This window comes from Glossina fuscipes, unplaced genomic scaffold, assembly GCF_014805625.2.
Source record: "Glossina fuscipes isolate IAEA_lab_2018 unplaced genomic scaffold, Yale_Gfus_2 0, whole genome shotgun sequence".
In the NCBI taxonomy this organism is placed as follows: Eukaryota; Metazoa; Arthropoda; class Insecta; order Diptera; family Glossinidae; genus Glossina; species Glossina fuscipes.
In genome coordinates, this window is record NW_023998414.1 from 12,999,359 (window position 1) to 13,020,652 (window position 21,294).

The 21,294-nt window shown below is 32.9% G+C and overlaps 6 protein-coding genes across 8 annotated transcripts; 2 read left to right on the top strand and 4 right to left on the bottom strand.

The window, feature by feature from the left end:
* Positions 1–152: 152 nt before the first annotated feature.
* LOC119631358 (TIP41-like protein) lies at positions 153–11,546 on the bottom strand. The gene is made up of 5 exons (XM_038023500.1): positions 11,397–11,546; positions 1,462–1,799; positions 1,170–1,389; positions 926–1,087; positions 153–862 (listed from the first exon to the last, which is right to left on the bottom strand). Exons 1-5 carry the CDS (start codon positions 11,511–11,513, stop codon positions 773–775), a joined length of 927 nt encoding a protein of 308 aa, XP_037879428.1. The 5' UTR covers positions 11,514–11,546; the 3' UTR covers positions 153–772.
* Positions 2,957–5,690, top strand: LOC119631330 (zinc finger protein 681-like). Its single transcript, XM_038023444.1, has 2 exons — positions 2,957–3,072; positions 3,145–5,690. Exons 1-2 carry the CDS (start codon positions 2,962–2,964, stop codon positions 4,693–4,695), a joined length of 1,662 nt encoding a protein of 553 aa, XP_037879372.1. The 5' UTR covers positions 2,957–2,961; the 3' UTR covers positions 4,696–5,690.
* LOC119631336 (transcription factor grauzone-like) lies at positions 6,941–9,704 on the top strand. The gene is made up of 2 exons (XM_038023458.1): positions 6,941–7,216; positions 7,291–9,704. Exons 1-2 carry the CDS (start codon positions 7,103–7,105, stop codon positions 8,824–8,826), a joined length of 1,650 nt encoding a protein of 549 aa, XP_037879386.1. The 5' UTR covers positions 6,941–7,102; the 3' UTR covers positions 8,827–9,704.
* A 2,626-nt stretch (positions 11,547–14,172) lies between the features above and the next one.
* LOC119631367 (60S ribosomal protein L30) lies at positions 14,173–15,392 on the bottom strand. 2 transcript variants are annotated; one of them, XM_038023513.1, is made up of 4 exons: positions 15,341–15,392; positions 15,192–15,249; positions 14,978–15,123; positions 14,173–14,411 (listed from the first exon to the last, which is right to left on the bottom strand). In XM_038023513.1, exons 2-4 carry the CDS (start codon positions 15,210–15,212, stop codon positions 14,243–14,245), a joined length of 336 nt encoding a protein of 111 aa, XP_037879441.1. In that variant the 5' UTR covers positions 15,213–15,249; positions 15,341–15,392; the 3' UTR covers positions 14,173–14,242. The 2 variants fall into 2 exon arrangements, with proteins under 2 accessions (XP_037879441.1, XP_037879450.1); XM_038023522.1 differs by having other exon boundaries at positions 15,192–15,232; positions 15,341–15,373.
* A 1,537-nt stretch (positions 15,393–16,929) lies between these two features.
* LOC119631318 (zinc finger protein 154-like) lies at positions 16,930–19,048 on the bottom strand. 2 transcript variants are annotated; one of them, XM_038023431.1, is made up of 3 exons: positions 18,724–19,048; positions 17,660–18,659; positions 16,930–17,590 (listed from the first exon to the last, which is right to left on the bottom strand). In XM_038023431.1, the coding sequence occupies exons 1-3, from the start codon at positions 18,835–18,837 to the stop codon at positions 16,989–16,991; spliced, it is 1,716 nt and encodes a 571-aa protein (XP_037879359.1). In that variant the 5' UTR covers positions 18,838–19,048; the 3' UTR covers positions 16,930–16,988. The 2 variants fall into 2 exon arrangements, with proteins under 2 accessions (XP_037879359.1, XP_037879351.1); XM_038023423.1 differs by having other exon boundaries at positions 16,930–18,659.
* Positions 19,049–19,922: 874 nt separating this feature from the next.
* On the bottom strand, positions 19,923–21,282 carry LOC119642882 (rhythmically expressed gene 2 protein-like). The gene has a single exon (XM_038042185.1). The coding sequence runs from the start codon at positions 21,044–21,046 to the stop codon at positions 20,285–20,287; it is 762 nt and encodes a 253-aa protein (XP_037898113.1). The 5' UTR covers positions 21,047–21,282; the 3' UTR covers positions 19,923–20,284.
* Between the last annotated feature and the right edge of the window lie 12 nt (positions 21,283–21,294).

Below are 21,294 nucleotides of genomic sequence, written 5' to 3' on the forward strand. Positions count from 1 at the left end.
AAGCAACTTATAAGCACAAATTAAAGGTTAACTAAGAATAGTAGCTTAGGCTGACTACAAGTGAAGTTAGTTCATTCAAAGGTAAATTCTTATAGAAACTGTTTAGTATTCATCGTTCTGTTGCTAGGCTAGCGAGCTAGGGCACATAATTTCATTTATTAAGGACTTTGGCGTGCATCGTTATAGATTCTAACATTTTCTTCGAAATGACCATGCCGTGCAATAAACCATTGATATCGTCCTTACACTTGTCCTGAAAGGGACTTTAATGCTTCTTCCGTTTGCACAACTTCCACATACACTTTCCTCGTACAGCCTTCACACTATATAGAACTTGTAGTACATGGCATGTCAAGTATGAATGTAGGCAGCACGCAGAACTACGTTAAATATATATTTTTTTTTAATTATACCATTTAAAACTAAACAAGTGAAAATAGCATTTAAACATTTTCGCTTTTATATGGCATGAAGGGCTAATTATACACACTTCATGATGAGAATTAATCTAGAGTAATGGTCTACATTTCCGAATATTTTTCATATAAGAATTATTATGGAAAAAAAGTAGTCTCAATTATATGGCAACAAAATCTAATTTTTGATATTTCATGACTTATATGATAGTGTTGATTATTTAATAGTCGTGCTCGTCCGACTATAAGATATTGACTTATTTTTAAACACATTAACTCTTATTTTGTGCACCCATTAAAAACATTTCGTTTTTAATATCATTTTATTTACTTGATATTGGTCTTTATTTGATTATTTATTTGAAAAAGAGCTTATAAGCCATCTGTTCTTTAATCGGCATATACTGTTCTATTTCGTTCGGTAATGTAAACAATGGAGGAGGAACCTAGAAGAATGTAATACATTAGATTATATTATTTTTGCGTTTAAAAAAAGATAAAATAAGCACCTTTTTCAATTCATCATAGGTTGCTTCACGTTTTGTGTACTCCTTAAATACATAATCATTTTCAATTTCATAATGAAATCTAGTGTCGTGCATTTTCAGCAGCACGTTATCTACACGAAGAAAGTGTCTTAAGAGAATAAAAAACCCCGACGGCATAACACGCTATTTAAATTTAAAAAAAAAAAAAAAAAAAATGAAGGCTTAATCTCGTTGACAAACAAATATAATAAGGAAATGTTCTTACTATTTTTACAGAACATGATGAAATGCCGTTATCGTGAAGCTCATCTTCAAACAACGTTAAGTCATGATAAAAAAGTATTTTCTCACGTTGCATTAGTTTAAATTTGTTTAATTTTTGCTCACATTTCTCGATACGAAACATTTTATTTACCGTACCTTGATATTCGGTAGTAAATGTCCAATCGAAAGGTTTAAATTTTTCTTCCACTAGCGTTTCTGGCCTGCGAATTGATAATAAATGCAATTGGCGCCAATTTGCAAGAAATTCTAAAAGAAATGAAAAGACAACGTACCTGCTCTCCTTCCACTCTTGTGCGCAGGCTACTTGAAGAGGTTGCTTGCCATTTTCAACTGAACGCAATGCGTCCATCGGTAAAAATTCCAATACAGCACCATTGGGATGTTGCAAGGTTAATTTGTTCTTACGAAACACCATGTCTGGCAAGTGGGGTAATTCCAAGGCATGACGATAGGTGCATAATTCGCAAAATTCATCATTGTCTTCTTTACATTTGTCATCTTGACCTTTTTGGCATATACTCTTCAGTATATGCGACTTCTCATAAGAAATTTTCCAATTATGAAACTCAACAGACTCCTTGTCTACGGGCAGTCTTGGCACAAGTTCTTCCTTAATCATAAAATTAATTGTTAGACGATTGAAAAACATACTTCTTCATAGCTCTATTCTTTCTTTACTTGCCTCCATTTAGTAAAATTAGAACAATTATAAAATTCTGCTGTTTTCAAATTATTTTCCTTTTAGAATATTTTGTTTATTAAAAACAGTGTTTTCAGTTTTCTCAATAATACCTGACTTCTGCTTTTTTCGTAGGAATCAATATTTGCCGAAACCTTACCTCAATTTTATTTACCTTTCTCAAATGCCGAAAATTGTTGTAACAGAATGTTAAAATCAAGCGCAACAAATTCATTAAACCGCTTAATAACCCCTACGGCCCTACGGGCATACATATCGAAATTACCATTTTCAAACGGTTTCTCAACAAAAATTGACACAAAGCGTTAGAATCCTTCCCAATGTTCATATTTTAGATCATACTTTACGAGAGCGAAATGTTATTTTTACGCTCTATGTGGATATCAACTGGAAGAAAAATGAAACTCATGATGATAATCTTTTGGATATTTCAAAACTTATTCGATTGAAATATTCAATATAGCAATAGCAATATAGACTTAGATATTGTGATTTTTGAATATCATTCGCATGCAAGTGAAGATCCATCCTATATAAAGTTGAAACATATCTGGGGATAGTGGCTATGGTTTCTCGTTAACAATGTCGTACTACTAACTACTATGTTGCGAATGTTTAAATTGCGAGACACTACAAGTTCTTGATTTCTTAGAATGGTTAGATCTATCAAAATAACAATGCATTTTTTACACAAAACCCAATTCGTTGCAAGTTTAAATTCGCATCTATACACTCAAGCCTTTTACAAAGAATATTGCTGCTTCCTTAAGCCCTAGCCGAATGCTCGCCTTACTTATATATATATATATATATACGAAGAGGAACAAAAAAAACTATTAACTATAAAAACAGAAACGTACATAAATTCCTAGCAAAAGAAACCATAAAAATTTCACGAAAGTGGAATTTGGTAACTCTGTCCACACCTAAGAATTGTTTACAGTATTTTTTTTACTTGTTATTGAAATTAGTTACAATTATAGGAGGCTTGGCCAATTCATTGTTTTTTGCTGAAAACAGTATTTACTATTAAAAATATAAATGAAGTCATATTACATTAATACAACTTAAAATGAATTGTGTCCTCTGTTGTTCCATGTGCACATTATACAAAAATTTATATGATGATCACGGCGAATGTAATGGTATTTATGATATGACGGTCAAATACTTTGATCCTATGGTAATATTTTACTTATAATATCGGCCATGAATCATTTTGTACAAATGTTACAACTTCTTTTACTTGGGACAGTTATTAATTCCCGCGTCCAGTAATTTGACAGAGAAAAAATCTAAAATTATTTGTAATGAGTGTTGGCATCATATCGCTACATTCCACGAATTTCAACAAATAATACTCAAAGCTCAGCTGATTAATGAACAAACTAAACGGAAAATTAACACTAAAACAGATACAGATGCTAATGATTCAGAAAAAGACATTAAATCATCCAATGTTGATGAACACGTTGTCGCAGTAAATAGACATACGTCGGAGGATGAAGAAGAAAAGGACTTTGTTCAATATGAAAGTCATGGGACTGATTATCTAAGTGGAGACGATGACGATAAACCATTAGCACACTTTATTGACCATAAGAATAAAAAATCGAGGAGATGGTCGTTAAGACTTAAGGCTAGAGATGATCCAAATTTGGAAACGAAATCATCCCGCTGTAGCAAGCAGCAGATTAAATCTACTGTAAATGAAGCCAAAGAAATTGTGCATTTTCAAAATTCATGCAGCAGGACAAAACACAACTTAAATAAAACAAAATCAAAATCTCTAAAAGATCCATCGAAGGTTGCTTATAATAGCGTAGAGAAAACACGAGAACTAGACGCTTTTATTGCTCAATATAGACAAGAATTAGAATGCGATATTTGCAACATGGTTTTATCAAATTTTGATTCCTTAAGAGCACATTTCAGTTCAGAGCATAAGACAAGGTGCTATGTTAAATGTTGTGGTAGAAAAATGTTTCGACGTTACGTATTCGCTGAACACTTGCGCTTACACATTAATCCCGATTTGTTCAAGTGTGACTTATGTGGGAGGGCGAGTAAAAGCAAACATAATTTAATTTTGCATAAACATCTAGTTCATAATGAATCCAAACAACAATATGAATGTGAAATTTGTCATCGTATGTTTAATCAAAAGCCAACATTAACACGCCACATGGCCGTGCATGCTACCGGCACTAAAGATTATGTATGTAACGAATGTGGCAAGGGTTATGTGCTAGAAATACAGTTACAATCTCACATGAGAACAGTTCACAATGTAGATCGCATTTGCGATCAATGTGGGAAAATTCTTCATGGAGCTAGTGCGCTCAGACGACATTTACGAGAACATGCCGGTATTAAGAAACCCAAGTGGCCTTGTGATCAATGTGGGACCGAATTGATGTCACATAACGGACTTAAACGCCATAAATTGGCTTTTCACCATGACGGCAGTACAGCGTATGTGTGTAAAGATTGTGGCAAAGTGGCGGCTAGTGCAAACGCATTATTGTTGCATAAAAAAAACGTTCATGAAGCTCCTCGAAAATTCAAATGTACATATTGCGACAAAGCATTCAAAAAGAACAAAGTGCTACAAGAGCATATAGCAACGCATACTGGTCAAGATTTATATGAATGTCCTCACTGCCCGCAAACATTTAAAGTGAGCGCGAATATGCATCATCATCGAAAAAAGGCTCATCCCATTGAATGGGCCGAGGCCAGACAGAATCGTTTGCAATTACCTAAAGTGAATCTAAATACAGTGACGAGGGAAGTTGTTATGTGAGAAAGGTTAGTTCACCATATGTATTAAATAATAAGTAGCAGGCAATTTTTTTACACAGTATGCGATAACTTTTAATATTAATTTAGAATTTAATCAAATCCGTGCACGATAGGTACCCTATTTCCTTTAAAAAAAATTGTTTTAATATCACGAAAATGACAAGTAACTCGCCTGTGAGCGAGAACAAATTTCTCTCTACACCAAATAGAAAACAAACGATCTCTAGTTCATAAATGACTGGTAAAGGCATCGGTTGTCATACGAGTGAATTCCTTCCCATTATATTGACAAGTTTTAAAGATGCTAATATATGAAAGAAGGCCGTAACAACATTGATATATACAGTTAGTACGTAGTGTGTTGTAAGATTGATTTAGAGATGCTAAAGTAGCTATCGTGGTGGGGAGTTGGGCCTTGCCAATGTGATTCTGTGGGTAATTTCCAATCTTTTAAAATCATTATACATTCAATATATCTAATATGGCTTCTAATTTTGTAATTTAGTATTCCTAGTTGAGACTGGACATATGCGAGTTGACTAACGCATCTCGGGTTATACGACGACGACAAAATCTAATTTGTAGGTTTTTATAACCGAAACGGTTAAGAAATAATAAAATCTTTGACGAGCAAATTAAGTTTATTGAATTTGGATCACGTTAGTTTTTTAGTTTTTATTTTACGAGAAAAATTGTTAATTTTGTATCAAGTATACTTGCCTCAAGAATCGATTTTGCTTATTTTTGATCTTGCAGAGATATAGTGACAAAACGAAATTTCACCTTCTGTTTTTTTTTTTCTATGGAATAAATTTGAAATCGTATTTGTGATTTTAACAGGCAATAGAATGAATGACAAAAACTTGACTGAATTGTGTTAAGATATTCACGCTCATCAGTAGCAGATGCACCTATGAGATATTTTGGGACGTAACATAAATGTGGACATTCTGTTATACCTCATGTGTATATACTTCAGAACACGTAAATAGTACAGTTTTATGTATATAGTAATGGTCACTACATAATCATAGCAATAAGCGTAGTGCGTACATATTTCATTCATTCTATTTTCACATATCGTGCTGACTTATACTTAAAAATTCATTTAATTAATACAATCTGATGATTTTATTATGTAATAAGTTATACATTTAAAAGATATTTTATTGTTTTTTGTTATTTATTTTTTTCCTTCTCTCTAATTTTATTTGTATTCAAATTTTGTATACATCTGTAAATTGAAAGTTTGTTGGTGCGTAGGGTGCAAATGAAAGCAACTTACTGCAAAGTATTGTATATTCAAATATTTTCAAATTTAAACTCCATTTTTAAGGATGCTAATTAAAAAATAAAAAATGTAAAAAATAGAATTTAAAGGCTTTTGTTTATTATTATTAGCTAATATTTTCCCGCGGCTCCGTTAACATTGTGAAAAAATTCTTCAAAATTTTTCGAAAAAAAGCAAAAAAAAGGAAAATATCAAAAATTATGTTTTCCTGTTATCTTATACTTCCGAAAAAAAAACGTATGAAGTCCAAAACCTTTACAGTACGTCATTATTTTCAGCTAGAAATTGGAAATTTCTTTCTTTATAGGCTTAAAGGTTTTATAAGCGCACTTGCATCCGCAATCATGAAGATGATTGTGTTCATCATTTTCCCAATCTCTCAAATTTCATCAAATATCTTGACTACTGCGTTCTGCACAAAAATATACGAACATTAAACGAGTTTTACAAAATTTCAACTACGTCGATTCACGCTTTTAGCCCCCTTCCCATGCAAAGGTTCTCATAGAGAGTAAGCCTTTAAATGAAAGTAAAATTAAATTTTTAACATTTTATGGAGAATATAAGTCAAAAATTTTGTTAGACAAAGTCGTGTAGGTTATATGATAGTCGGCCTTGCCCCCAAAAGTTTTATAGAGTACATTAATTTTTTGCAGATGTATGTAGTATGCAGCAAAACTTACGATAGGTCCAGCTTTTATTATACCGTTCGATTCAGAATCATTTTATGAATTGATTTGGCTTGTTATCCTGAACGATGTCTGTACATGTCTTTTTCAATGTGCAAAAAATGTAAATTAGAAAATTGTCTTAGATGAAGTGGACCATGATATTTAATTGCCGACATTGCTGGGGGGAAGTACAATTTTTTTACTTATTTTCAAAATCAGGTAGAAATACTAAACGCATAAAATTAAACAGTTTACTTTTAAAATGTACCCAAAATTGCGTCCCTGTTTTTGTTTGGTTGCATGTAATTGATAGTCCATTCCGTTTCGGTTTGTTTTCTTCACGTAATTACTTTAGCAAATTCAGGGAAATTCTTTAAGGCATCATATATGCCCTGATAAAAGATTTCATCTGTGTTTTTATATTATTTATAATATTTAAAATAAAAATGTTAGTGTGCAGACTATGCCTTACAAAGGCTAATGATTTTAAACATCTGTGTGATGAGAAAGGGCAGGATAGCGAAATATACCATATTACAGTCAAATATTTTGATCCCATGGTAAACTGATTAATTAATCCAATTTCTTGTGGTCATATTTTTCCTTCTCGGTTTTGTTTACTTTTTTTCTTCAGTGGTTTAGTTTTAAAGATAATGTAGAATCAAAAGTTATATGCAATAAGTGCTGGCAGCATATAAATGAATTTCATTGCTTTCAAGAGAACGTGATGAAGGCACAAAGGCAATTGGAAGAGAATTCAAAAAACTTAAGGCTATTAATAGAGATGAATAATGGAAATGATTTAGAATCAGTTAAAGGAGTACACGGCGACAATCAAATTGAATGTTTGAATTATTCGAAGGCTTACAAATCTGAAAGTTATCAGACATCTGAGGATGACGGACAAAGTAATTCGGAATTACAAAAAATCATTAAATTACCTAGAAGAAGTAAACGTTTAAAAAATGCCACGGATGAAGGGCCAAACGTTAAACAAAAATATAACACTGCAAAAAGTAGCTGCTCTTCAGGTGAAAAAATTTGCAAAAATCTCCAAACAAATCAAAGGAGGAAAAAACCAATTAATTTAAATAATGATGTTTGCAATAATAATTTTCTTAGTTCCAGGGAGAAAAAGAACATCAACAAGTCTTCAAATAAATGTCAAGAAAATCATTTGAAGAAAACGTTAGAGTACGATGCTTTTATTTCCGAATGGAAACGTGATTTGGATTGTGTAATTTGTAATACCTCACTTCCTAATTTCACTATTTTGCGTACACATTTCCGTCAGGAGCATCCCGATCAAAAATGTTATGTTGTCTGTTGCAAACATAAACTATACGATCGTTTCCAGTTAGTGGAACATATTCGTTTACATATTGATCCCAATACGTTTAAATGCGAAGTATGCGGAAAATGTGCTACAAACAGTCGAAATTTGAAAAAACATATGCGCGAAATGCACTCAGATGACAAAAATGAAAGACAGTTTGAATGCAATGTGTGTAGTAAACGTTTTGCCAGGAAAGCTATACTAAAAGCGCATATGGATATCCATGCTACTGGTAATAAAGATCATTTATGTAAGGTATGCGGTAAAGGATTTGTGTTGTTGTCACGACTCAGAATTCATGAACGGTCCGTGCATGATGCCATTCGCGTATGCGACCAATGTGGTAAAAAAATAGCAGGAAAGTATGCTTTAAAACAACATCTGCTCGAACATTCCGGTATTATTAAACCAACATGGTCATGCGATCAATGCGATGCCAAACTAAATTCTCATTATAGCCTGAAGCGCCATAAAGAAATTAAGCATAACGATGGTTCGACCTTATACATCTGCAGTGAATGTGGTAAATGTTCAACATCAGTGCATGCATTGCGCAATCATAAAAAAAACGTTCACCAAACAATACGAAAATATAAATGTAATATTTGTGATAAAGCATTTAAAATAGCTCTTACATTGAGAGAGCATATGGCATCTCACACAGGTGAAGAACTGTATAAATGCCCACATTGTCCGAAAACATTTAAAGTTAGTTCCAATATGCATCATCATCGTAAAAAATTTCATCCTTTGGAATGGGCTCAGGGTAGAAAACAGCGAAATCAAAGAAGCGATGTTGACAGCAGCTTAATTTCTAACGAAGTTGTCTTGTAATATTATGTGCGTCGTATACGCTATGGACATCAAAACAAATCATTAAAGTATTGGATCTTGCATAAAAATTCCTTTGAAAATAGCTTAGGAAAACTTTGCTATTGGCTTTATTAACCATTGAAATATGACGCTTTCTAACTATTTTTCGATCGATTTTTATTGCGAGAAGATACACTTGAAAGGAGTTCAAAAAAGGATTATAAAGAATATTTCTGAATTGTTTTTCTACGGATAGACAACTTAATATGAGGCGAAGACAGACAATGTTAATAATGTGAATTAGGTAATTGCAGTTTATTAGCCTTATTTCGAAAACGGCTGAGAAGTCATTTACTACGCCTTCTGTAGCTAACTAACTATAAGCAGCCATAGCGTTTTCGCTTCCCAGACGGACGCGGTGTCGCCTCTATACTTATTGTTAGTATCTGGGTAAGAGGATTCAATTTATTAATTCCTTTAAACTGATCGCCAATATATATCTGCTACATTTTCAAAATTTATTTGCTCACTTGCCATTTAGTTTTCACCCTTGCAAAAGTTCACCGTCTTTTTACCAAATTGCTTCATTTTTTAAGAAATCGAGTAAGAACATTTGCCAAGCTTCAAAATTTTATCTCAGTTCTCACGACTGTGTAAGATTTATTAATAGATTAACATGGAAATATGTGTTACTTCTACGTACTAAAAAGGGACTCAAAACTTATGTACGCTCGTGTTTTATTGATGGGTGTAAAGACCATAATCGTTAAGAATAGATTAAGTATTTATTTATTAGCAAAACATACTATCAGCATATAAATCCATCTATATATAATCATAAGAATACTTATGTATATAAAAAAAAAAAAAAATTAAATTTAATAAATTCTTTTACAAAATTACTTCATTTGAAACTAAATTAACATCGATTTTGCTAGTTTGTGGTTTATTGCGTCTCGCTTCAGCCCATTCGATAGGATGGGCTTTTTTCCGATGGTGATGCATATTTGAGCTGACTTTAAATGTTTTAGAGCAATGGGGACACTGATACAGATCTTGGCCCGTATGAGCCGCCATATGCTCCTTCAATACAAGTGCAACTTTAAAGGCTTTATCACATATACTACATTTATACTTACGCTCCGCTTGATGCACGTACTTTTTATGACTAAGCAGAGCAGGTTCGGATGGTGCAATTTTTCCACATTCATTACACACATACACCGTTGTGCCGTCATGGTGAACGGCCTGTTTATGTCTTTTTAGACTGGAATGTGAATTCAACTGAGCTTCACATTGATCACATGGATATTTACGTCTCATTATCCCAGCGTGCTCCAATAAATGCTGTTTTAAAGCATATTTACCATGAATCGTCTTTCCACATTGATCGCAAACGCAATCAACGTTATGAACTGTACGTTCATGTATTCTAAGTCGGGATGCGAGAACAAACCCCTTACCACATTCTTTGCAAACGTGATCTTTGCTGCCAGTAGCATGTATATCCATATGACCTTTAAGTATAGCTTTTTTGGCAAAACGTTTGTGGCATATATTGCATTCAAATCGTCTTTCCTGTCCTTCTTCAGTATGTTTTTCTCGCATATGTTTTTTTACGCTTCGACTTTGTGTAAAACACTTGCCACATAATTCACACTTAAAAATACTTGGATCGATGTGCAAACGTATATGCTCAACCATTTGACGGCGGAAATATAACTTACGTTGACAGCATAAGACGTAACATTTTTGCTTTGGATGCATTTCTTTAAAATGTACACGTAATAAGCTTAGATCTAAAAAGGTATCACTGCATTCAGGACAATCCAAGTTTCGTTTCCATTCAGCAATAAATGCATCATACCGTTGAGATTTCTTTAAACGCTTTTCTTGCTCTTCGTTTGAAACCAAACGATTATCATCGCTGTCATAATTCGAAGAAGCATTATCAACATTATGCATTACTTCATGTAGATCTAAAATTTCTTTATCGATAAAATCAGTTTGATTTTCTGCTTTTGTAGTTTTTTTTTCTACATTTATTAAACCGTTCGAATTACCCTTCTTATTGATTCTAGTTTTTTCAGGTGTTTTAATTTTCTTCACACTTCTGGAACTTTTACAAATTTTTGCCACCGCCTTGGCCGATTTTTGTTTGGTTGCAGTTTTATCGATTTTAAATTTTCTTTTTGGCCTTAAATTAGTGCGTAATAATAAAGGTTTTTCATCATCAGTGCTAATGGTTCCAAGCACTTTCACGTGATTGGAATTATCAACATCAACAGCAAGCAACTCATTCTCCATTATATCATTGAAGGGCAAACTGTATTCATTATTCGGATGAGTTTCTTGACTTAGTAAAATTTCATTTTCAAGCTTAACTAAAGGCTTCAGCTCATCCTCCAGTTTCGTTTGAATCACCAACACCGAACGTTGAAACTCATAGAATTCACTAATATGATGCCAACAATTATCACATATAACTTTACAATCCTGTACAGAGGTCGAGCTTAATAGCTGGCATATTTAAAATAATAATATAAACAACACTGGAAACAAATTATAAATTGTAAGGACAATCGACTTACCATCATAGGATCAAAATATTTGACAGTAATATGGTATATTTCGCTATCCTCTCCATTTTCATCACACAGATGCTTAAAATCATTGGTCTTTGTAAGGCATAATCTGCAGATTAACATTTTTACTTTGGATTTTATAAACAATTGATACAAAAACCATTAAAATGTTTGCCAGGATATCCTTCACAACATAAAAACGCCGAAAAAATCTTTTATCAGGGCATATGTGATGCCTTAAAAAATTTCCATGAAATTCCTGAAGTAATTACATGAAGAAAACAAACCGAAACGAAACGGACTATCAATTCCGTGCAACCAAATAAAAACCAGTACACAATTTTTGTACATTTTAAAAGCAAACTGTTCAATTTTCATTCGTTTAGTATTTCTACCTCAACTTAAATGATGGCTTCTTTGATCTCGTTGAGCCAAAAAACGATGTTCATCTTGGGGAATTAACATGCTTTATTGGAAAAGCGAATTTATCTTTTCAACTTACGATAACTTTCTACTATTCCTTATCGTAATTTTTGAAAATTTTATCTCTAATTTGCAACCTTAATTTTAGATAACTATACCTACCTTTATAATGATTCGTTTTTTTTAATCTGGACATATAAGCCATAGTTCCCATTGGCTTAGTCCACTTGATATTAAAAAGATAGTGAACATTCCCTATATAAGTGATCATATTAAAGAAAAAAAAACAACTGAATTTTCATAGTTTTATTACTAACCAATCTTACTAATTTAAAATTCAAAAGTGTCGAACGAAACATTATGAGGAATTGTTAAAATCATTTAATCCTTCATTTACTTTGTTTTATCTGAATGCCTCACCAAATTCTCAGAAAATTTTCAACAACAAGACCACGACACTGGACATAACTTCTAATGTCAATAAAAGATCCAACTAATCAAAACGGCCTCTACACAATGTAAACCAAAATTCAGCCAATCAATACTTTTTTGAAGGTAATCTTTTAATGCTCGGTGCTCTGTTCACAGAGATTTCGATATTCATCTCTGGTTTGTGTACCCAATTCGCAGGACAACGTTTTAGGTATACTTTTTATTTTCTTATCGATCATTATTTTCTATAAGATCCTCATTTGATTTGCAAAAATGTATGCGCTTATTAGAAATCCGATGCTTTTTTTGTTATCTTATAAAATTCAACGAAGAGTGATAACGTCAAAATTGCGAGATAAAAATATTATCTTATTCTTCAATAGAAAGAATAACAATAAGTGTACATGAGCATGAAACAGTGCCTGTTAATAGAAAAAATTTGAAATGAATGCATTGTAGAAAATATATATGTGCACAATTCATTTTAGCTCACATTTACTTTTTTGGTCGCAATCTATACTTTTTGGTTGCACACTATACTTTTTTGGTCGCAATCAAGAATTCAGGCTAAATATTTTGCAGATTATTTTCAACAAAAAAAAAAAAAAAATTAATTTACAGCATACGGCACTCGTAATACTCGATGCATTTTTCTGTAAGTTGAAGGAAATTGGAATTCTCGAAACCGTTAATTCACTTCCTTGTTTTCTATTATCGATGACGGAATCCAAAAATTCCTTCCGAAATCAATTTTCGTCCAAGAGCAACAAAAAACTACGTACTGCCGCGACTTCATTAAAAAAAAAAAAATTTAACGAAACCTGAGCAAATAATATTTTTAAGTCAAAGATTTCACTGTGGGGTTGTTAACTATCAGATCGACTTTTTTAACAATTTGCTTATTTATTTTTAATAATAATGATATTAGATAAAACAGTTTTTTACTATTTCAACAAATTTTTCCATTTACGATACTTTCCATCAACGCGAAAATTGAAATGCGAAAAAACTAATTTATAAATGCTAACGCTAAGGAAAAACAAATTAATGTTTGATTTTTTTAAAAAAAGTTTAGCCCGTTTTTCTGGGGCCTTTCATATGTTGAACACATAACTCCCCTACACCCTGCCCTCCCTTTTTCCTTTCATCCGTTTGATATCTTTTCATGGAAAGTTGATGCTCAGCTTTTGAAACATTTTGATGTAATTTAGCATTCTGGCTTGCGTTGAAAAGTAGATTGGATCGAACTATATTTATAATCGCCTTTCAAATATGAATTTTGATACTATAGACGGTAATATCGAGATTAACCTGAGTCGATGTGGTCCATGACTTACGACATGAGGAAGGAAAATGTGTTGAAAGCAAGAAAAAAAAGGTAAACAATGATGAATGGAATGAAATTGGACGTACACTAAAGCGCATGCGTGTATAATCGAAAATAGATAGATAATCCAATAGCGTACTTATATATATAGTAGACATAGCAGATATTAAATGCATACATGTACAGTAGAATATAAGTCTAAGCAATGGAAAGCATGGAAGAATGTTCAATATATTACCTGCATTAGTGTATACGATATATTGCCAATGGAATGTGAGTATTTTAATGCACATTTATATACAATCCACGGTAGTTAACATATATATATTTATAATCTAATTACGCACTCTAACAACCCCTCGAGTACTCGAATTACAAGTTTCATATCAATTGGCTTGGCGAAAATGTCCACCAATTGCAGGTGGTATAAGATCAAGTTGAATGTTGTCAGAAGATATATTGTCAGTATTTACATTTAAATCTTCCAGCAAAACTTTTGACCAAAGTGAGTCAATGATGACCATGTGTTCGACTTTATAATCCAGTTGGAAAGTATACTCCCCCTATCGATCCAACACCTTCATTATTAAAAAAAATAACTACTAATCATGTTTATTATTTTATTTCTATGTATGAAAATATTAATTTCTAACATAAAAACTACGTAACTTTAATTATCTGTTGCGGACCGAATGATGTCAGAGTCGCCGGGATCTGTGATAGACATGGTACATACACGAAAGTATTTGCCGCATGCAGTACCTAATTCGATATTTGTACCAATATAGTGTTGCACCTCAGTTTTGGCCAACATGGCGTAATATTCAATTTCCGATTTTCTGTAAAGAATTCAAAAAAGAAGAACAAACATTTAAAATGAAAATTTCGAGGTAAAAGTAAAACAATCAGGGTACACTTGTGTAAGTATATCAGAAAGAGTCTCTAGTAAAATAATTATCAACATGATTTTCGATATTCTGAGATCGTTCATTCATCACAATGAGAACGTGGAGCAAAATAGTAATTTAGTTATCTCCACCTAGAGTTCTAAATAGTTTTATAAAAAAAGTGCACGAACAAGAATATATCATATATTGGTGTTAGCGCTTTCCAAACCTGTTTTATTTATAAAAACTACAAATTAAACAAAAATCTATTGTGGAGTGTATCGAACTAACAATAAATCAGACTCACGTTTTAAACAGCATTGCTAAACAGGAACCATCTGGCAGTCTTGATGTACACCGGGCAAACGCTTTTCTATAGCTATTATCATATTCTTAAGTCATACTATTTATCGTACTTTCTCTTGGAAAACATACTTCTCAGTCTTACAAGACTCCATATGGTTTCCGTTTCGCAGCAATATCACAAAGAGGATTTTCTATGAAAATACTTTTCTCACCTCAACGCTGGTGTATTACTGGCGATCAACACTAATTTAGCTTTGCCTTGACGCAAAGTTTTTAATGTTTGCTTATAACCCAGACAATATTTGCCTGATTTCATAACCAAAGCCAAGCGAGCATTGGTCGATTCCAGGGCTTTTTTCTGCAAAATAAAACACCATAATCATTAAGGTTAAGTTCAAAATATATACTGAACACGTGTAAACGAACCTGTTTTTTAACGGCGACCATAATTGTTGATTATTGTATGACTGCTTGTTCGCGAATGCTAATATTATAAAAATATAAAAATTTATTTTTTATTTGCAAATATTCAGCATCGAATGCAGTCTTCCAAAAAAAAAAAAAAATGAACTTACCTCCTCTGCGGACAATAAAAAAAAGAACGAAAGTATGATAGGAAATGGTCAGGCTTAGCACAGCTAACTCTCTTGCGTCTTGCGTAGGGATTCAATTACGTTAATAGGAATAAAAGATGATAGTTGCCACCCTTAAACATATACGTAGACACTACATATACGGTAAAAACAAAGGTATAAGTTATCAATTTATTTTAAGAAAAAAAAGAAAAATGGCGGCATTAATGTAGTGCATGAACTAATCTAAATATTCTCGATTGTCTATTAATTTGAGCATAATTTTCACGTATTAGAAATCATAACATGCTAATAATTTACTGAAGTTGATTTAAATCATCAAATCATTCCACTTGAAAGCGTTAAAGCGCACTACTTTTGCATTGCTTTCTGTAAGTTCAACTTTTATTCTCGGGTTTGAAAACAAAGGCCATCTCATTAGTTTTACAGTCACATTGCATTTTGAAGCCTTACGAATGTAATCACGTCGAAACTTTTTTTGGTTATAACACTTTTGTTTTTAATTTATCCATTTATTTAATAGATTACAAAGATTTTTCTTTATTACTCACCCATTTGATTAGATTCAATCGTTGAACCCATTGGTCGGCCCATTCGAACAATTTTTTAGAGCATTGTTTTGTAAAATTTCTATTTTTCATAACAACTCTGCTTTAGTACAAAATTGGTGTATAGTTTTTCTGTGACTTGTGCTCTGGAATATCAATTTTGATACAGTCAAAAAAACTTTAGAAACAAAATATAGTCATGAATTCCTACGAGCCCTTACCTGTCATAACGTTAAAGTACGATTGCAAATGGGTTTAATTTCCTTCTATAAAAAAATGATATTCATTTACATATAAACATATACTGAATATTATTGGATTCAGTACTATCTAAACTGAAGGCAGAAGAGCATGAGATATTGATTTTCTGTCAGTGTACCATGATGATGTTGAATGTTCTAAAGAGATATTTAGACATAAGAAAATATGGCTATTGCCGTTTAGATGTTTCTACTGCTGTTGGAAAATGCCAGGATATGATTAACTATTTCAACACAGATTCTGGTATACTTATATTTTTACTATCTACTACGGCAGATGGCGTGGGTATCAAGTGAACGGCCGCCGATAAGTGCATTATGCATGATATAGACTTTAATCCATATAACTATAAGAAATCAGAAAATCGTTGCTATCGTGTAGGGCAAACAGAGCCAGTTATAATAAACTGTCTCATATCAGGAAGCACCACTTGGGAAGGTATGCTTTTGGTCGCCGAGAAAAAGTTGAAACTTGAAACTTGCAATTTTTCTTCGCCTTTTTTTATAAATAATCAGAATGCATGAAATCAACCCCAGGAGGTTGCGGCATTTGTATGTACGGTTTTTAGTTTTGATAGTTCTTTACACATAAACATATTTGTTTACAGCAAATTAAATTTAAACACAAACATACGAATTCCTATGCGACGAAAAAAACGCTAAACTTCGACATTTCATTATATGACGGAAATGCGATTTCTTCGCTGCTTCAAATGAAAAACAGAAATGCCCGAAAAGCCCTTTAATGTAAACGTCATATAAGGCTATAGGTAGGTGAAAAATTTATTGTAAAACAATTTAAACCCAAATCAAGTAATTTTTCTATAGAATTACTTCATTTGAAACTAAATTAACATCAACTTTGTTTGTTTGTTGTTTATTTTGTCTTGCTTCAGCCCATTCTATTGGATGGGATTTCTTTCGATGATGATGCATATTTGAACTTACTTTAAATGTTTTTGGACAATATGGACATTGATATAGGTCTTCACCTGTATGTGCAGCCATATGCTCTTTTAACACAATTGCTACCTTGAAGGCTTTATCGCATATGCTGCATTTGTACTTACGCTCCGCTTGATGAACATATTTTTTGTGGCAGCGTAATGCTTGAGCGGATGGTGCAATTTTTCCACAATCCTTGCACACGTATACCGTTGTACCATCGTGATGTATGGCTTCTTTATGCCTTTTTAAAGCGTAATGAGAATTTAATTGGGCTTCGCATTGATCACAAGTCCATTTACGTTTCGTAACGCCAGCGTGTTCTAATAAATGCCGTTTAAGTGCGTACTTTCCCCGCACCGTTTTCCCACATTGATCACATACGCACGCTATGTTATGAACAGAACGTTCGTGAGCTTTAAGGCGTGTTTCTAGTACAAAACCTTTACCGCATTCCTTGCAAATGTGATCTTTACTGCCTGTAACATGAATTTCCATATGTGCTTTAAGAATAGGTTTTTTGGTGAAACGCTTTTGACAAACATTACATTCATACTGACGCTCCTGTCCTTCTTTCGTATGCCTTTCTCTTATGTGTTTCCTTAAACCTCGACTATGCGGTGCACATTTTCCGCAAACTTCACATTTGAAAATATCGGGTTTAATGTGTACTCGTATATGTTCCACTAGTTGATAACGATGAAAGAACTTGCGCTGGCAACATAGTACGTAACATTTGTGATTTGGATGCTCTTGTCTGAAATGAGAACGCAGTAAAGCTAAAGTTGCAAATTCAGCATTACATACGACGCAGCTTAAGTCTTGTTTCCATTCCGAAATAAAAGCATCATAATCTTGCGATCTATTGAAATGTGTCTGTTGCCCATCGGTTGAAGCAGCTCTGTTATCCTCACTATCATAATTTGAGGATGTGTTCTCGATGGTATTGGGCATTTCATTTGATGTCTGAAAGCTTAAATCCATGTCCATTTTACTTTTGTTAGCCATGTCAATGTTGTCGTTTGGGTTCGTTACATTTTCAGTATTATCTTGCTTGTTATAATAATTTTCATTTAGTGTTCCAATTGTTCCAATTGTCCTTTTACTTTTTCTCACTGCCTCAGTACGTTGTTGCCGTGCTTTTGAAGGGGTTTTTTTACAAATTTTCTTTTTAGCATTGCACTTTTTAATACTCTCAGATTTGATCTTAGTTTTACGTCTTGCGCGTGTTATCAAAGGTTTTTCGTCATCAGAATTAGTGGGCTGAGTTTTTTCAATATCATTCAAGATATCATCCCCTCGTATATTAAGGAATTCACCGTCCAGTACATCGTTCAACGAGAGCTCACACTCATTTTTCGGGAGAAGCTCTTGATCCAATAAGATTTCGTCCTCAAGCTTAATCAGAGGTATCAAATGCTTGGATTCAGTTTCCAATTTATTTTGAATTGTTAATACCGAACGTTGAAAGTCATAAAATTCGCTGATATGCCGCCAGCACTCACCACATATAACTCTGCTGTCCTGCTCTATATTCGAGCTCAATAACTGGCGTAATAAAAAAACGATATTGTTTGCATTAGGCAAAACTATTATGAGAAAACTAGCTTACCATTGGATCAAAATATTTAACTGTAATATCATAAACTTCTGTGCCTTGTCCATGTTCATCGTATAAGTTCCTGCATTCTTCGCAACTTCCTGCACATAGTTGGCATGTAGACATTTTTATAAATAAATTTCCCTACTTTTATTAAGATTTAATTCTTTCATCAATTCCTTGAAAATAATAATTCATAAATAAAGCAAATAGTAACAATCTTCTGTGTTGTTTAATTGAATGATTTTCTTTGGGCATTCACGCGTAAATGGTAGCCCAGTTTAAAGACAAATTGAAATTTCGGTGTAATTGGTTTATGCTCTATATTTTTAAAAACATGTTTTTGCATAGAGTTACAAGAAGAGGAATTTGCCAAAAAACAACGGCTACTTGCCATGAAACTTTATCAAAATCTCTGAATGTTGCATACCAAAAAAGCAAATATCGGTTTTATAGGCTTTTTCGAAAATATCGCTTATCTAAGCGAAATAACTTGTTGATGTGGATTTTTGGGCGACTCCCTGCTTTCCTATGTTTTGACTAGACATCTAAGAGTGTTAGTGCTTTGTGTTTTGTTTTTACAAAGTAAAGCAGCAAGCGATGCACGCGAGAATAAAATCAAATGGGTTATTATCACAGAGACTTTTTTCATCCAAAAGCCATCCAAAAATGTATAATCAGACGGACTAGATGAAATGCGATTGTGGAGGTAAAAAGTAATTAATCTTTGGGCGCCGAGTCAAATTAGTTTATTGAGCAACGAACAAGCAAGGTACAAGTTCGCACGTTCTTAGTTACACCGTGTGAACGTGGATAAAACATATAAAAATGAACATTATTCGCAAATAAAATCAACATTTATGATTTTGGTATAATCAGCAAACCACAAAGATAAGTACCTGCGCGCAAGGTTCAAAGACTGCGATAGTGAATAGTGCGAAACGCATCTCATAGATAATCATGCGTCTGCTCCTTTAAAACTAATATACTTTTTGTGCAGATTCAATGAAAGCGCTAGAAAACTTTACGTAAGAAAAATTTTATTAAATTCGATAGTTTTATTTGAAAAATTCGGTTTTATTAGACTAAATATATTATAAAGATAATAGGATTGCCTCCAAAATTTCGTTTCTGTTTATTTTATAAAAAAAATGGAATCTTAGGAACTGATATTTCGTGATAACGTTTACTCATTAATCTTGCTCGATATATATATATTTATATATATATATTTGTATTTATATATATATGGGTTGTGAGGGAGATAATCTCTTTACGGTCGATACAATGTTCTTAAAGTCATTAAATATTATTTGGCGTGCTTTGCCTGCATTTTATTGCAACTTACTTTCATTCTTAGATATTAAGTGTCTATTTTTTATCATGTACACATATATGCATAATACACACATATGTACAATACCTCACATTGGAAAAACTAATCCAATAATTTTCGTCAATAAGGTCACATTGTGAAAATTGTTGTCATGTTGCTGTGTATTCAGATTAAGTGTGAGTGAATTCCTTTCGCATTTACTCAATTTTCTACGACACCTTTAATGTAAAAATGCAGCTACCATTGTATTTTTTTTGTATCTAAAGCCAATAGCAAGTCTTTCAAACTGGGATATGCATGGGTACCTTGAGCTCTTTCCAAATCAATTTTATTGCGAGTTACTAATAAACTGGACCAACCAGCATTACGTGCGCCTATATAATCCAGGTCATACGTGTTGCCAATATGCAGAGCTTCATCTGCCTTAACTCCATATTTTTCGAGAGGTATGTCATATATGCTCTTATCTGGTTTTTGGTAACCAGCCTCGTAAGAGGTCAACACAAAATCAAACTTATCTAAAATTTCCATTTCTTTTAAAACTTTATGAAGGCTTGGATCGGAATTGGATATGACGCCAACATGTTTATTCGCTTGCCGGACACGTGAAAGTAACTCTTGATTACCATCTATGTGAATCCAGCACGCATTGGTACGGTAGATTCTTATCAAGGTTCCAGAAATTTGCTTCAATTTTTTCTCATCAATATTAGGTTTTACACAACGGAAAATCCTCTCAACCAATTGCGCCCACCAATCGTACCATGAAAGTTGGGAGTGACGACCATAATTTGGGTACAATTTTGCCATTGTTTTAAACTCATCTTTAAAGCATTGTTCTAACAATGGCTGATCAATGTCCGTCACACCCAATTCGGTAGCTGTCTTCGCATATTGTATTGCAGGCGCTTGTCGAAAACGCAAAAGTGTTTCTGTAATATCGAATGTAACTAAACGGAATTTTCTCAAATTTTGTAAAAACGTTGAATTGCCGATCATTATTTATCACCGATTATTGTTAACGGATTATAATATACATGGTCCGAATAGTAACTAAACGTGACCGCTAAATTTTTCTAATGATTAGACTTCTGTATATATGTATGCAAAAAAATGGAGTCGCAAATTTAAAAAATTCACAATGTTATCAGCAAATCGATAGTGAATGCATCGTCAAATAAGGAGAAGAAGCAGACACAGAAAATATTTGTTCTCTTTATTTATAAATGATAATTAAAATTTTGTAA